We start from the raw sequence: 14,969 nt of genomic DNA on the forward strand, positions 1-14,969 counted from the left end.
TTGCCATAGATTCCATGCTTGGAGAGGATGTGGGAGAGTGTTTGCAGGCTACCTCAGTTTTGCCACTCCTGAGCACCCACCAGAGTCCAATTCCCTCCAACCTATAAAAATTTCTTGGAAGCAGCTACTTTTTTTAATAATAAAAGCTTTTATACAAGGGGAAATTGCAAATATACCACTACTTTCACTCTCTAACTCAAAATAGCCATTAAAAACACGAACTGTAAATTTGCCACTGGTTTTGGTTTAGGTTGATGCGGTTTGCCACTATCGTTTGATTTAGTGCAAATAAGCAGATGAAAATAATTCATAAAAAAGAAAAAAAACATGATAAGACCGTTTTGCCCTTAGCCAGTGTTAATCCTCACTGCTCATCTCTTTCGATCAGTGCTCTTCACTCCACCGTGAAGAATCAGCTCCTCTCTCTCTAATCCCAAATCCCCTCGTCACTTTCCCCTCATCAAGAGCAAATCAACCAAAAAATGGGTCACACTGGAATAGGAGATGACAATGGAGGAGCTCAGCCGTGGGGCAGTAGCGGCGGTGGCTGGGGATGGCAGCGGTAGGGGTAGCAACAGCATCAGGCGGCTTGGGCAGTGGCGGCGGTGGCTGGGGAACAGCGGCGGCAAGGGGGTGGCAGCAGCATCAGGCTGCAGGGGCGGCGGCGGCAAGGGAGTAGCAGCTGCCGACGGTGGCCAGCAGCAGAAGCAACACGCGCCAGGAGCTGCAAGGAAACAGCAGGAGCACCATGGAACGGTAGATACTCCACCGATCTACTAGAACATTCATCAATTTTCTTCTTATGTTGTTGGAATCAATGGTCCGGCTTCTTGACAATTATGGTTAGAGTTGAATCTCATTTGGCCACATCATTTTTGGAGGACAAACCAATATGTAAGCTTTTTATGGCAAATATGATGTCAATCTTGCAATTTCGGGGTAGGGGCATCCTTGTCCTAATTTTTCTGAAAACCAACCCTCTAACGGTGTTAGCCTAATCAGTCAATCCAGTGGCAGATATGATAGGTTCTAACCGTTTTTGATGGCAAATATGCAATTACATCTTCTATAATGGTAAATTCACAATACCGGTTTAAACCAGTGGCAAATATGCAATTGGCCCTTTATACAACCCAGTCAACTACAACAAGATCATACAACAGTTTTGAGAACACTCCTAGCCTTTGCACAACTAGGATGCACATGACCAAAACATACACCAACCAATTTCGAAGAAAACAAGTACAAGAAGCATTAAGGACCATCAATTCTAGAACTAGATCGTCACCCATGTCCCTAGGTAAAACACACCCTTATCACATGTTCCAAGCGTAGACACGCCACAATAACCATATCCTGTGATGACCTGCATAGGCAAAGGAATAACTTTTTTGTAGAAACCATATGACGTGTTTAATTGCCTCCTTAATGTGACGAAAACAAAAAATTTGATTGTCTTGCCAATTACGTTTAGATAGATTGTTCTTAGTTAACACAACTCCACAACAAAGATACCGAAGGAAAATCTTGACCTTCAGAGGCACTTTTAGTTTCCAGATGCGTCTATTTATACCTAGGATGTCATTATGGAGTAGTGCAAGGGAATGATACTTCACAATGAACTGTCTATAAGAAGTCAAGTTCCATCGAAACTCATCTTGCTCGTGAATTAGATGAATATCGGTAATACGGTAATAAGTTAGTCCATGCTACTAATTTGATCTAATTAGATCCCTTCTTCAAGAAAAAAAATGGAATATCCATTCGATATGACATCTGCAACAGTCGCCTATTTATGCCTAGCATTATTTGTAGGGACACTGATACTATTTTCATAGAGTTATATTTTCCAACCATTTATCTTCCTGTAACCTAGGCAACATATCCTATGCACACAGGCCCTCACGTGTACACATGTGCACACCAACTAAAAAATGTCACCAAAAAATCTAGAAAAAATCATACACATACTTTCAATTGTATTACACCTAGGGTTAAAATCTTAACGTCAAATTCATTATATTTTAGCCGTAACAAAAAAAACAAAAAATCTGACAGTTTTAAGGTTGCAATTTTGTCAGAATTTTATCTTTTTTGTTATTCTCTATGTAGAATGAATTTGAAGATGCGACTTTGCACGTAGATGTAATACTATTGAAAGTATATGTATGAATTTTCCTAGAATTTTTTGTGATAATTTTTAGTTGGTGTACACGGTGTGTACATGTGAGGGCCTGTGTGCATAGGATATGCTCCCTGTAACCTAATTTAAGAGCCATCCTTAATTACGAAGGATTCAGAATGAAAAGACATCCCTTTCCACCTTCACTAGGCTAACCAAAAAATGTGAGTCCCCTGCTTTTCATTGAACTTGCAAGCGGGTTGTGAATATAAATACCTATTCCATATTAATTAGCCATTACCAAACACCTTATGCACTAAGAAACCTGAATAGCTACTCCCTTAGTAGACTATGTTTTTAATATCCAGATCATGAATTCCTAAACCCTCTTAGTCAATAGGCCCGCACAATATGTCCCATTTGACAAGAAGATATTTCTTTTTATGACCGTCACTTCGCCAATAAAACATAGATCGAAAATAGTCAGGCTTTTTTTAATCCAGACAAGAGAACGTACTGGTTATGAAGTCCCATAAAGCCTTTTATCCATAGGCATGGGCTTGCTCTACACAATCTGATACAACCTAAAAGGAAATGCATTGTAGGAAGGGTGAATAGCTAATTTAATCCCTCAAGTTTCACCGAAGGCTCAATTTGGTCCTTCAGGTTTCATTTTGTCCACATAGTTCCTCTAAGTATTTGTTTTGGCCTAAAATCATCCTTGGGCCCACTTAATATGCCATATGGCTATTTTTAGTCAACAATTATGTTAGAAAATGTCCCTTGTGCCCTTAATTGTATACAGCTATACACTAGAAAAAAAAACCAAAATCAACAAACAACATTACATATGTACTTCCCATTATTTCAACATGTGCACATGAAAATTGAGCCTAATGGCTATTGTATACACTTGGAAGTACATAATTTATTTTATCTATAAAAAGAATTCATTGCATACAATTTTTTTCATATATATGTGAATGGGGGGGGGGCATAAGTGTCATTTATCAGGAAAGTTGTTGGTTATGTGTGTTCAAGGATAACACTACAATAATCTATTTAATCTATGACGAAAAAAATTCGCCATGGATCACTGAAAATTCATCACATAAATTTGTCTGTGACGATTCTACTTATCGTCATCTATTGAGCGTCACAGATTAAATCTGCCGACGTTTTCTCCGAAATCGTCACGGATTAGCACAATCTATGACATTTTTAACTGTCATAAAACGCTTTTGGGCTCATGTAGTTCAGCCTAGGCCCAACCTTTGTGACGAAATTAAACGTCACAGATGGTTGCCACGTGGCGGCCAACATGGCAGGTGACGTGGTCGTTAACACGTGTGATGACGTGTCACTGATGACGTGGTAGATAACGTCAGCAAATATTTTTAAACGACCTATTATTTTTTTAATGGCCCACTATTTTTTTTGACAGGCCATTAAATTTTTACATTGGTCCATTAATTATTTCATAGTGGCCCATTATTTTTTTAGAACTGGCCCATTTTAAAACTGGCCCATTTTGTTAACCAACTATTAGATCAAAGCCCACTAAACAGGCCCATTAAATTTGAGCCCACCAAATTCAATCCAATTTCTCATACCATGTCACATTCAAACCTAATAACAGATACCATAGTGGTTTATCCTAGGTGAGCTTATTACAATTTTGTAAAACATTAGATTCCCCATGGAGGGTAGATATCAACCATCCCCATCCCCTAATGTGTGAATTCACCACGGGGGATCGGTGATCGGGTCCCCATTGCCATCTCTAGGTCCACATGGTTTTACAGAAAAAGGCAGCAAAAAGTTTGCTTCACATGATTTTTACAGTAAACTAGCCAAGTTCTCGATCTGGGTTGAACATAAAACAATATAAATCCCTGCTTAGATGGTGTTTGAATCTTCTGAAGATGAAGATGAAGATTAAGTGTTTCACGCAAAACGAGATGGTAATAACGTGTGATTATTTGAGTTATAATTATTACAAACTTGAAAAATGGATTAATATGATATTTTAGAACAACTTTCATATAGAAAGTTTTCGCACGAAACACACCCTTTAGTAATTTGAAAAGCGTGTCATGAATATCCAAAACTATATGCTCTCTTTACGGAGGATTCAAACGGGGCCTTAGTGTCTCGATCTCATAGAACTACAAAAATTAGTGAATTTTTTTATTTTTAAATTTTTTTATTAAAATATTTACAAAACTAATTTTGTGTTTGAAAATTTTACAAAACTAGTCGCCCGCTGCCCTTGGGGCCCTCCCAAAGGGCCATTTTTGTGACGTGGCGCACGGCCGTTAGCTCATTCCTAACGGCCAGCTATAGGGGGCCTGCCATTTTGCAGGCGGCCCCCTTGCCGTCCTTAGGGAGGGCGGTTTTACACTGTTCGGGGGCCGCCTGCAACAGGGCGGCGAGGGCGGCCCCCTTGCCGCCCTTAGGGAGGGCGGTTTTACACTGTTCGGGGGGCCGCCTGCTAAAGGGCGGCGAGGACGGCTTGGAATTTTGCAGGCGGCCCCCTTGCCGCCCTTAGGGAGGGCGATTTTTCACTGTGCTAGGGGGCAAGGGCAGCCCCAGGTGTTTAGCTCTGTTTATTTAGAAAATTTAGTAAATCATCACTTAAAAAACTGTGAAACAAGAAAAACATTATTACAATTGAATGGTACATTGTTTTCGCAGTTTGGAGCCCAACAAGGGGTATTTTTACATCAAAATAATTAATTGTTACTTTATAAACTACGTAAATCATCGTTTTGAAATAGGAGGAATAGTTTCAAATTATTCATTACATAGATCTAACTATTTTGCACTTAAAATTTTACAAAATAGGTGTTTTACATAGACCTAATTTTGTAGCACTTAAAATTAGGTAAAGTATAGTTTTGAAACGAACAAAGTACGTACATTTTTATAAAATTTCAATAATTTAATTTTTCATATAGATTGGAGGGCAATTAGGGGGTTTGTTACCTATAAATTGTAAGTTACGTATAATTCTTACGTATGTTGAATCATGTACACAATTGAAGGTGAAAGTTATAAAAATATAAGCAGATATTTATAAATTATAAGGATACAACGTATCGTGGCGTCAAAGAAACTTTGGAAATCGGAACGATAGAGCCCATTAATTTGTAATTTGTGACGCATATAACAACACACCATAATAATGAAACATTATAATGACAAGATAGCATGGATAAAAGATACAAATTTGTCGGTCCTGACAAATCGAGCCTGAGCTTATCTACCGACCCCTTTTGCGCTGTTCAACATGTATTGCATTTTGATGCTCCTTCTCCCGCTGGTATTCTACCTGTGTTTCAGACTCAGTTATCTTTTGGCCATCATATGTTGGATTGACATTGTCGATCCATAAAGTGAATGTGCACCTCCTTGGATTGCCCTAAGAAATAAACACAGTTAGTCAGATATGATAGTAATAATAAGCAGATGCTAGTTAAATTTGGAATTTGTTATACGTACAACGAAATCGTCGTCTACATTGGGGCAGACAAAGTATCTCCTACCAATTTTTTGTTCTGCAAACGAGGTAGCCACCTGGTAGCGATCTCTACAACCACACTTTGGACGCTCTGACCATTTAGGTAAACACAATGGATTGTTCCTCCAGTCTAAGCTTGCAATTTGTACCTGACGTTCGTCAATGAGACCGCACCAATGTTTCACTGCCTAAACTCTCTCATAAATGAGACCGCCCAATGCTTCACCGCCTCCTTCATATCCTCCTTATGAGCATATGTAGCACCATCAATTACCTTGTTATCCTTATATTCCCAGGGTACATGATGCCCCTCTGAGATAACAAGTCCCGAGAAGTCCTCGTTTGTCCAATCAGTGGGCATTACATCACCTTCCTCATCGGATGATGCATCACCCTCCGCTTGCTCGTTATCCGAATCTTCCCTCTCCATTTCATCAACGATTGTACTGTTTCTCTCCCCCTCATCCGCCACGCCCATGGCCTGCTCCACCCCTGTGTCATTCCCTCATCTTCCCCCGATGGTTCAACAAAATCCCCCTCATGGCTTGGACCCTCGACATCTTCGGTTTCCATTGCAATATTTCTATCATTTTCATGCACCGACACAAAAATAACCAGGGGCCATGACCTTTCAAAAGCCATCTCCAGATACTGTTTCCAAGCAACAGTGCTATGCATCGGGATGAGTTCCCAAAAATAACCTTCCATTGCACGACTCACTACAACCGATACTGACATTGTGTAGACTTCTGAGTCTATTCTAAATCCTCGCATCAACCAATTATAAATTGACTGAAATGATCTCTCGGCAAGCCTATCGATGCCCTTCGATGTCATTACAAAATCTGACAGATCAACACCATCAGGACCAAATCTAAGGTTGCCTTCACCGTGAACTATCTAAAACATGACCTTACTTGACATTGTGCCTGATGAAAAAATAGCTATGTTAACTAAGTTCATATCATACTAACCAGATCTAACCCCCCCATTCATCAATACATATTACGCTCTAAGTTAAAGATACTACAAATAAGTTGTTTGTTCTATGTATCAAATTCAAAAATAGGGTGTGTGCTACAGATCTACTAAAGTATATGGTAAAAAAACTAAAATGCAACAACAAAATGGAAACACATTTCAAATGAATGTATTACCTGTGATGAAGTCAGCAAACTAGCAGGGCTTCGCCGCTCCCCTTCTCCTCCCCCTCACCCCTCCCTCTTTCTCTTTTTTTTTTTGGATTTTGAGTGAATATAATGAAAATTCTCAGAGGGAGAAGGGGTTTTATACTCGGGAGGGGAAAAATCACCCTCCCTAAGGGCGGCAAGGGGGGCGCCTGCAAAAAAACCAGGCCGGCGGCTCCCGAACAGTGTAAAACCGCCCTCCGTAAGGACGGCAAGGGGACCGCCTGCAAAATGGCAGGCCCCCTATAACCGGCCGTAAGGACTTAGCTAACGGCCATGTGCCACGGCACAAAAATCGCCCTCTCCAAGGGCGGGGGCGACTAGTTTTGTAAAATTTTCAAACACAAAATTAGTTTTATAAATATTTTAATAAAAAAATCAAAATAAAAAAAAATCAAAATTAGTTCTGTTCCACACCATGCAGTTATGCCAAGATTACAAACATGCAATGCAACACATTGTATCTTGAAATTAGGTACATCAGTTCTGCAGGCAAATTATCCTTTTCATTCAGGCCTTGTTTAGTTCGCGAAATAAAATTTTTTAGGTGTCACATCGAACGTTTGACCGGATGTCTGAAGGGGTTTTTGGACACGAATGAAAAAACTAATTTCATAACTTGCCTGAAAACCACGAAACGAATCTTTTGAGCCTAATTAATCCGTCATTAGTACATGAGGGTTACTGTAACACTTATGGCTAATTATGGACTAATTAGGCTCAAAAGATTCGTCTCGCAATTTCTCCTCTAACCGTGCAATTAGTTTTTCATTTTATCTATATTTAATGCTCCATATATGTGTTCAATGATTCGATGCGATGTTTTTTTTGGAAAGAGTCTAATCAGCAGAGAGATCAGTTCATCCCCCCAACGATCCGACCGTCCATCTCCCCTCCCACGGATCGACGGGCCCACCACCCTCCCCTTCCCCCAACCGTTTAAATACGCCACCCCACCGGCCTCGTCTCCATCGCAATCTCGCATTCGACGACCCAAGAAAAGGAAAAAAAAAGAAAAACAATCCTCCACGCCTTCGAGCGCAGCAGGAACCAGCTTAGCTAGGCTAGCCATGGACGCCGCCGGAGCCGGAGCGGGTGGGAAGCTGAAGAAGGGAGCCGCCGGGAGGAAGGCCGGTGGGCCGAGGAAGAAGGCGGTGTCGCGCTCCGTCAAGGCCGGGCTCCAGTTCCCCGTCGGCCGTATCGGCCGCTACCTCAAGAAGGGCCGCTACGCGCAGCGCATCGGCACCGGCGCCCCCGTCTACCTCGCCGCCGTCCTCGAGTACCTCGCCGCCGAGGTAATAACGCTCGCCCACGCCCACGCCCCCACTTTGTCGTCAACTTCATCTGCAGTGCAGGTTTCGATCAGTGTGCTGATCTGGTGGGCCCTCTCTGTTCGATTGCTTAGGTGCTGGAGCTCGCCGGGAACGCGGCCAGGGACAACAAGAAGAACAGGATCATCCCGCGCCACGTGCTGCTGGCGATCAGGAACGACGAGGAGCTCGGCAAGCTGCTGGCCGGCGTGACCATCGCGCACGGAGGCGTGCTGCCCAACATCAACCCGGTGCTGCTGCCCAAGAAGACGGCGGAGAAGGCCGCCGCCGCCGGCAAGGAGGCCAAGTCGCCCAAGAAGGCGGCCGGCAAGTCCCCCAAGAAGGCCTAGACGTCGGCGCCTCGCTTTGCTTGTTTAGCTGGAGTAGATTGGACGGGATGTGTGTCTGTTAGTAGTCTGCTGATGCTGTTGATCTAATCTATAGTGGTGTCGTTGAACCTTGTGTCTGTTCAAGAAGATAAATCTAAGATATGTTAAATTTTTCTTCAGAGATGTTTCCATTCTTGCTCCTTATGCTTTGGCTGTGGAGATCTGAATTTTCTCAATTGTCAGATCCGATCTTATAAGATCGTTCGAATTTGGTTGCTTGGGTTGGGCGGGTAACTTAAAATCACCCAAATTTGTTGGTGGTGTGTTGGGCTTAGTGCCGCCTCAAAAATTTGGTGTTTGGAATGAAAATCACCGAATGCCTAAGTATGGGTATCTCAGCATCTGATTTTGCTGGATGTTGAAGTGATTGGTTGGAATTTGCATTTTGGGAGGCAATCTGGCGCTTTGGTTTGAATTAGTGGAGGGGGAAAGGCGGGAAACCGGGTACGAAATGAAAATGTGTCTTGGGATTTCGCTATGGCATTGGGCGGGCTAAATCCATGGAAGTTTGGAGCTACTTGGCCCCTCAATTGTGTCTTGAGCTGTATATTTTTGGGCCAACAGGCAAATAAACTTGGTCCTCAATTCCGCTATGGACTTATTTTGGGTCAAGATCCACGTCCTTATGAATAGACCATCTCTGTATTTATGTTACTACCTCCATTTTTGTGTTGAACACGGGTAAAATTAAATGTGTGATGATTGTGATTTGTTGAGAATAGAAAATAGGTGAGGATACTAAGAGGTGGAAGGTTGTGATTGGTTGAAAAAAAAGTTATTATATTTAGGGATAAATGTACACCTAAGTTGTTATATTTTGAAACGAATGAAATACTAATATATTTGAAAGATCCATCTTTGTAATAGGGTTTTGTTTGTGTACCCTCCTTTTTAAGCAAGGACATTTATTTTTTAGAAAACATAGTACAACATAGGCGCTCAAAATATGCAAACTCACTCTACGAATACGCACATACACATCCTAACTCTATGAACAGTCATCATAAGTACATCATCTATCATTAAAAGAATAATTAGTTGTAAATTTGAGTACATGTGTTGAATTTGAATTAGTTCCACCACAATGTTACACTCATTCCGTCAAGGGTATTTAATTTTGATCAACTATATAACCTTTGTACCTATTTCCATATCTCACAGAGCACGCTTAATTTTTCATGTAGTGAACTAATGATGGATTATAATGTTATATCTGCTAGTACAATTTAATTTTGAAGAAATGGTTGTCTGCTCCTGTAAAACAATAAACTTCCGGTACATCCTCAGGCCAAGGCAACCCAGTAGCACAAGATTTTTTTAATTTTTGTTGGTCTTTTTACTTTTATTAAAATATTTTTTAAAAAAATCATAGCACAATTGGAATCGTCCCCATATTTGGACTGGAGGAATTTTATACAAGGAATTAAACTAATTACTGCAAAATTCCTACATAGAAAGGAACCCTTTACCTATCCTAGGTTAATCAGCGTATTCTAATTGATTTAATTAAACTAAAGTGAGATAATCCAACTTTAGCCATGCCCATGGAACTATAACCTCTTAGGTAATGTGTTCACAGGTCCGCATGTCAATGATCACGTTACTCTGACGTAGGGCACAAAGCCATCCAAAACCAGTTCATCGGATATACATAACGGCTTTAATACTTTTCAGATCAAATTCAAACAATATCGCTTTATAGATGACACAGAAGAAAACGGTGGAAGCACTAGCTAGTGGAGCAGGGGCGGGTATATGGGTCATCCAGCATTCTACGCATATATAACCTTCCAGCCCGGGTTCATAAATTCAACTTAACCTTCCAACAACAATTTTCCTGTTTGAAAGCTTTCTTTGTCTTTAAAAAACAAACAATGTTGTTCGCAAACCAATACTTGGCTCAACAGAAGTCACAAAAGTACGCATTCAGGCCGGGAGAAGTGCTCATAGGTCTTGTTGGAACTGAGCTAGATTAGCCATGTAGTCATGTACGAGTACGCTTTAAGGCAGGAAAACTGCTCCAGTTCAGCAACGATGGTGATAGACTATGCCCTATGCAGTTTTATTCTTTTGCAATTTCCACAAAAATTAGTCTTCCACGTATGATCTGCCAAAGAAAAGATTTATTGAAAGTTTAGTCTTACAATAAAACAGACCAATCAGGGGAAATAAGAAGGCTGGTTTAGTATAAATCTATGCTGAATACGAATCATTTCCACATGAAGAAAGATCTGAATGAATACTCACACGTCACAATCCCAAAATAAAAACAACATTCTACAGTGACAAAATGGTGGAGGGCCAACATGCTAGCAAGATGACATCTAATCTCAAAGTTTATGGCCAATCTAGAAGATATTTTCTTTGGGATTAACAGAATAAAAAGAACTATATAAGCAACACAATGTTCCTCACAGAAGGAAATAAACCCCACAGTTTGGTCCACATGGTTTTACAGAAAAAGGCAGCAAAAAGTTTGCTTCACATGATTTTTACAGTAAACTAGCCAAGTTCTCAATCTGGGTTGAACGTAAAATACTATAAATCTCTACTTAGTGTCTCAAATCTCATAGAACTACAAAAATTAGTTCTGTTCCACACCATGCAGTTATGCCAAGATTACAAACATGCAACACATTATATCTTGAAATTAGGTACATCAGTTCTGCAGGCAAATTGTCCTTTTCATTCAGTACTCCAGGTAAGTGCCTCAGCAATGTAGTTGTTTGTAAAGAGTCTAATCAGCGGAGAGATCAGTTCTGCAGTCAACTTGTCCTTTTCATTCAGTTGTCCAGGTAAGTGCCTCATCTAATTTAGTTGTTTGTATCAGTGGATTTTTTTTATCCCCTTAGTATCTGAAGTAGATCAGAGATAACATCACAAATGAGGCCCACTCAATCTACGAGGGTAGGTGTTATCATGAATCACAATAAACCACTCTAGGCTTCAAGTAATTAAGCTAGAAATGTGTGTGTGGTGTGCATGTACCTTCAATTCCAATTGAAAACCAGGTAGAAAGTACTATATACAGATTTTCAGAACTCTTCTCAGATAAAGAAGAATCAAAACTAACATCAGAAAGGTAAATTGCGGGTCATAGGCAAGATAGGGGATGAGCAGAGCAAATACCCGTCCATCCATTGCCTTAACAGCTTTCTCTGCGTCTGCTTGAGAAGAATATTTAACAAAACCAAATCCCTTTGGCCTTCCAGTTTGGTTGTCTCTCACCAATCGAGCTACGCTTGATAAGGTAGATAAAGCAGAGTGAAACTTGAATGCCAATTAAGAGCAACAACAAGGATTTAAATTGCCCTGTGCTGAAAATCATGTGACTACTGACTGGTACCTTCCTCAACAGCGCCAAATGGTGAGAAGACATTTTTAAGTTCTTCCTCTGTTGTGTAAAATGATAGCCCTACAAAATCCCAAAATGAGTGAATGAATGTTTAAGCTGTACAAGCAATCAACATCAAAACATGATAGAATGAGTGGACAATCCACTAAGAACATAACTTACATGGCTTTAGCTTGCATAGATAGCAGAATATCTACAGGCAATTTATGTGTTCTACTCATGGTCCAATGTGAACAGGTGTGCATCTCACAGGCTCAACAGATTAGGGACTTCTAAGTACCGCTATCACCAAGAGAATAAATAAGCATCTATCAAACACTATGAGCTCTATAACAATAGCTAGCTATGTTTCTATAGGCTGTAATTCCCTAACTCGCTAGAAAGCATCCTCTGATCGATCCTTTGTTGCAATCAAAAGGAATCATATTCTGAAAGCACCAAGCCTCAACAACTTCTGGCATGCCATATCTATCATATTCAGAAAAAAAGAAGGGCTAAAGGACACACCATTTAGTGCTCATTTCATCCACCATATCATATTCAGAAAAAAAGAAGGGCTAAAGGACACACCATTTAGTGCTCATTTCATCCACCACACCCCCCAGAATCACACCAGATCATCACTCATGAAGTTCTGACGGACAGATCATGACAAGCGAAACTGTGAAGCAGCAGGACATCACATCACAGGCTCACACAGATCCAAACATTTTGCAGCAAACCACAAGATTACGTAGGCAGCGAAAAATTAATTACTTACTGCTCACAAATATCTCCGTGCTGAAAGGCTTGGCTCCAACCATCCGAGAGGCCAAGCCAGCCAGCCGCCCACCTCGCAGCATCATCTCCAGAAGTACAGAGCCCCCCGCCTCAAACCCTAGATCCCCAAATCGCAATCGCATAAGAGAGAAAAAAACACGAGATGCGAATCAGCCACCGACAGTAAATAACACTCCACGTCTATTACATCAAATCCAAGCCGTCCATTATGATCAAGCACAATTTACAAAGCAAACACAAGCTTGCAACTACTGCCACCTAGCAAACGAGAGGGGAAAGGGAAGGAGAGAAGCATATGGCGGCGAAACCCTAGAGAGATAAGGCTATTTGCTGGTGAACTTGGTGACGGCCTTGGTGCCCTCGGAGACGGCGTGCTTGGCGAGCTCGCCGGGGAGGACGAGGCGGACGGAGGTCTAGATCTCGCGGGAGGTGGCGATGGGCTTCTTGTTGTAGCGGGCGAGGCGGGCGGCCTCCTGCGCAAGCTTCTCGAAGATGTCGTTGATGAAGGAGTTCATGATCGACATGGCCTTGGAGGAGATGCCGATGTCCGGGTGCACCTGCTTCAGGACCTTGAAGATGTAGATCTCGACGCTCTTCTTCGCCTTCTTCCTCCCCTTCTTGTCGCCGGCGCCGCCCTCCTTGGACGACGCCTTCGACTCCGACAGCCGCTTCTCCGCCTTGGGCTTCTTCTCCGCCGGCTTCTTCTCTGCCTTGGGCGCCATCGGAGCTGCCTCTCGAGGGATCGGCGCAAATGGAGATTGAGAGGTGGGATTCGTGAGGAGGAAGACTTTTTCCCTTCGCGTGGAGTTGAGGCAAAGGGAAAGAAGACCTCAATTATATATAGGCGCGTGGTGGAACCCCATTGGTCGACATGGGTTCATGGATATATCTGTCCGGTGCTAGCATATGAATCTTTTACTAGAAAACCTGTCGAACTCCATACACATTTATCTTCTATTAGGAGTCATTCAAAAATGTTTAATACGACAGGTTTTGTATTTCTCACATTGACTAGAGCAGATATAATTGAACTCCATAGCTCCCATACAAGTAAGATATATTTCAGCACAGGACGGTCGAAAGAGTTTATTGATGGCGTGCATTATTTTTTGAGAGTGGTCGATGCTAACAAGCATAAGGGTTTTATCTGTTGTCCATGCAATAAGTGCAAAAACCAGAAGGAGTATTCTGCATTAAGAAGTTTTCATTTCCACTTGTTTGAGTCGGGGTTCATGCCTAGCTATAAGTGTTGGGCATTGCACGAAGAGCTAGGGGTTCAAATGGAAGAAGATGAAGTGGATTTTATCACGGCTGTTCAAGAACAACTGATGGGATTCATCAACGAACAAATCCTTGATCCCGAGGGTGAATTCTACTACGACAGATCGACAATTCATACCGTCGGTCCTTCTTCTTCTGAGATAACACCGGCGTCGAAGTCGTAGCTAGCGAGCATATGATAGAAACATTATATTTAGGGTCCGAAGGAATTGTAAATATATGTATATATTTATATATGTACACATTTAGTTTAGTGTAAATATATATTTTGGTAATATATGCACATAAATTGTTAAGTGCTTTAATTTATATGTGTGTAATACATATATGTATTTATACATACAAATATATATCCCCTAGAATAACTATTCTACACCCCCCCTCTCCCATGGGCCAATCCCACAGACAGAAATGGTAAAGGTTTCTTCAGGAGAAGAATCTGTTCCTCTTTCCTTCCACGGCGGATCACACACACGAAAGAACAAACCCATCAAGCAACACCAGCCCACCCCCCAAAGATCCTAGCACAAGAACCCTAATCCGCGCACGGAACAGCACGAAACGGGCACCGATCAGGATGAAACCGGGCGGGGGAAGAAGGATTCAGGAGGCGAATTGGGGGGGGGGGGGGGGGGACAAACCTGGCCGATCTGGGAACCGGAGATCAATCGGAACTGGGGTCTCGGCTGCGGCGCCTCCTCCTCTTGTTGTTGCTGCTTTCCCCCCCTTCTCTCTCGTGTTTGTTCTTTTCTCCGTGTCTTTGACGGAGCTGTGGGCTAAAATAAATAAAATTTAAAAAGAAAAACAAAATCGACAAATACTCTCTCCGTCCCGTAGTGTAAGGGAGTAGTATACAAGAAGGGGGCGGCGTTGCGTGTGCGTGCCTGACGGGGATAGGGCCGACAACGTCGTTGGCGTACGTGAGGCGGCGGCAGCTCGGTAGGCGTGGGCGGAATGGCGGCGGCGACGGCGCGGCGGTCGACCGCGTAGGTGGTGGTGTAACACCCCAGGTAACCACGTAC

At 42.0% G+C, this 14,969-nt stretch overlaps 2 protein-coding genes and 1 pseudogene across 5 annotated transcripts; 1 reads left to right on the forward strand and 2 right to left on the reverse strand.

Annotated features, from left to right (window-relative positions):
- The first annotated feature begins 7,813 nt into the window (after window positions 1-7,813).
- Window positions 7,814-8,662, forward strand: LOC127763517 (probable histone H2A.5). Its single transcript, XM_052288250.1, has 2 exons — window positions 7,814-8,127; window positions 8,238-8,662. The coding sequence occupies exons 1-2, from the start codon at window positions 7,903-7,905 to the stop codon at window positions 8,490-8,492; spliced, it is 480 nt and encodes a 159-aa protein (XP_052144210.1). The 5' UTR covers window positions 7,814-7,902; the 3' UTR covers window positions 8,493-8,662.
- A 1,517-nt stretch (window positions 8,663-10,179) lies between these two features.
- On the reverse strand, window positions 10,180-14,969 carry LOC127777346 (glycine-rich RNA-binding protein 4, mitochondrial-like). 4 transcript variants are annotated; one of them, XM_052303939.1, is made up of 6 exons: window positions 14,832-14,969; window positions 14,589-14,716; window positions 12,647-12,763; window positions 11,878-11,946; window positions 11,661-11,767; window positions 10,180-10,638 (listed from the first exon to the last, which is right to left on the reverse strand). In XM_052303939.1, exons 3-6 carry the CDS (start codon window positions 12,729-12,731, stop codon window positions 10,594-10,596), a joined length of 306 nt encoding a protein of 101 aa, XP_052159899.1. In that variant the 5' UTR covers window positions 12,732-12,763; window positions 14,589-14,716; window positions 14,832-14,969; the 3' UTR covers window positions 10,180-10,593. The 4 variants fall into 4 exon arrangements, with proteins under 4 accessions (XP_052159899.1, XP_052159890.1, XP_052159907.1 ...); XM_052303930.1 differs by having other exon boundaries at window positions 14,589-14,723; window positions 14,803-14,969; XM_052303947.1 differs by having other exon boundaries at window positions 14,589-14,723; window positions 14,832-14,963.
- LOC127777335 (histone H2B.1-like) lies at window positions 12,990-14,580 on the reverse strand (annotated as a pseudogene).

This window comes from Oryza glaberrima, chromosome 1, assembly GCF_000147395.1.
Source record: "Oryza glaberrima chromosome 1, OglaRS2, whole genome shotgun sequence".
Taxonomy (NCBI): domain Eukaryota; kingdom Viridiplantae; phylum Streptophyta; class Magnoliopsida; order Poales; family Poaceae; genus Oryza; species Oryza glaberrima.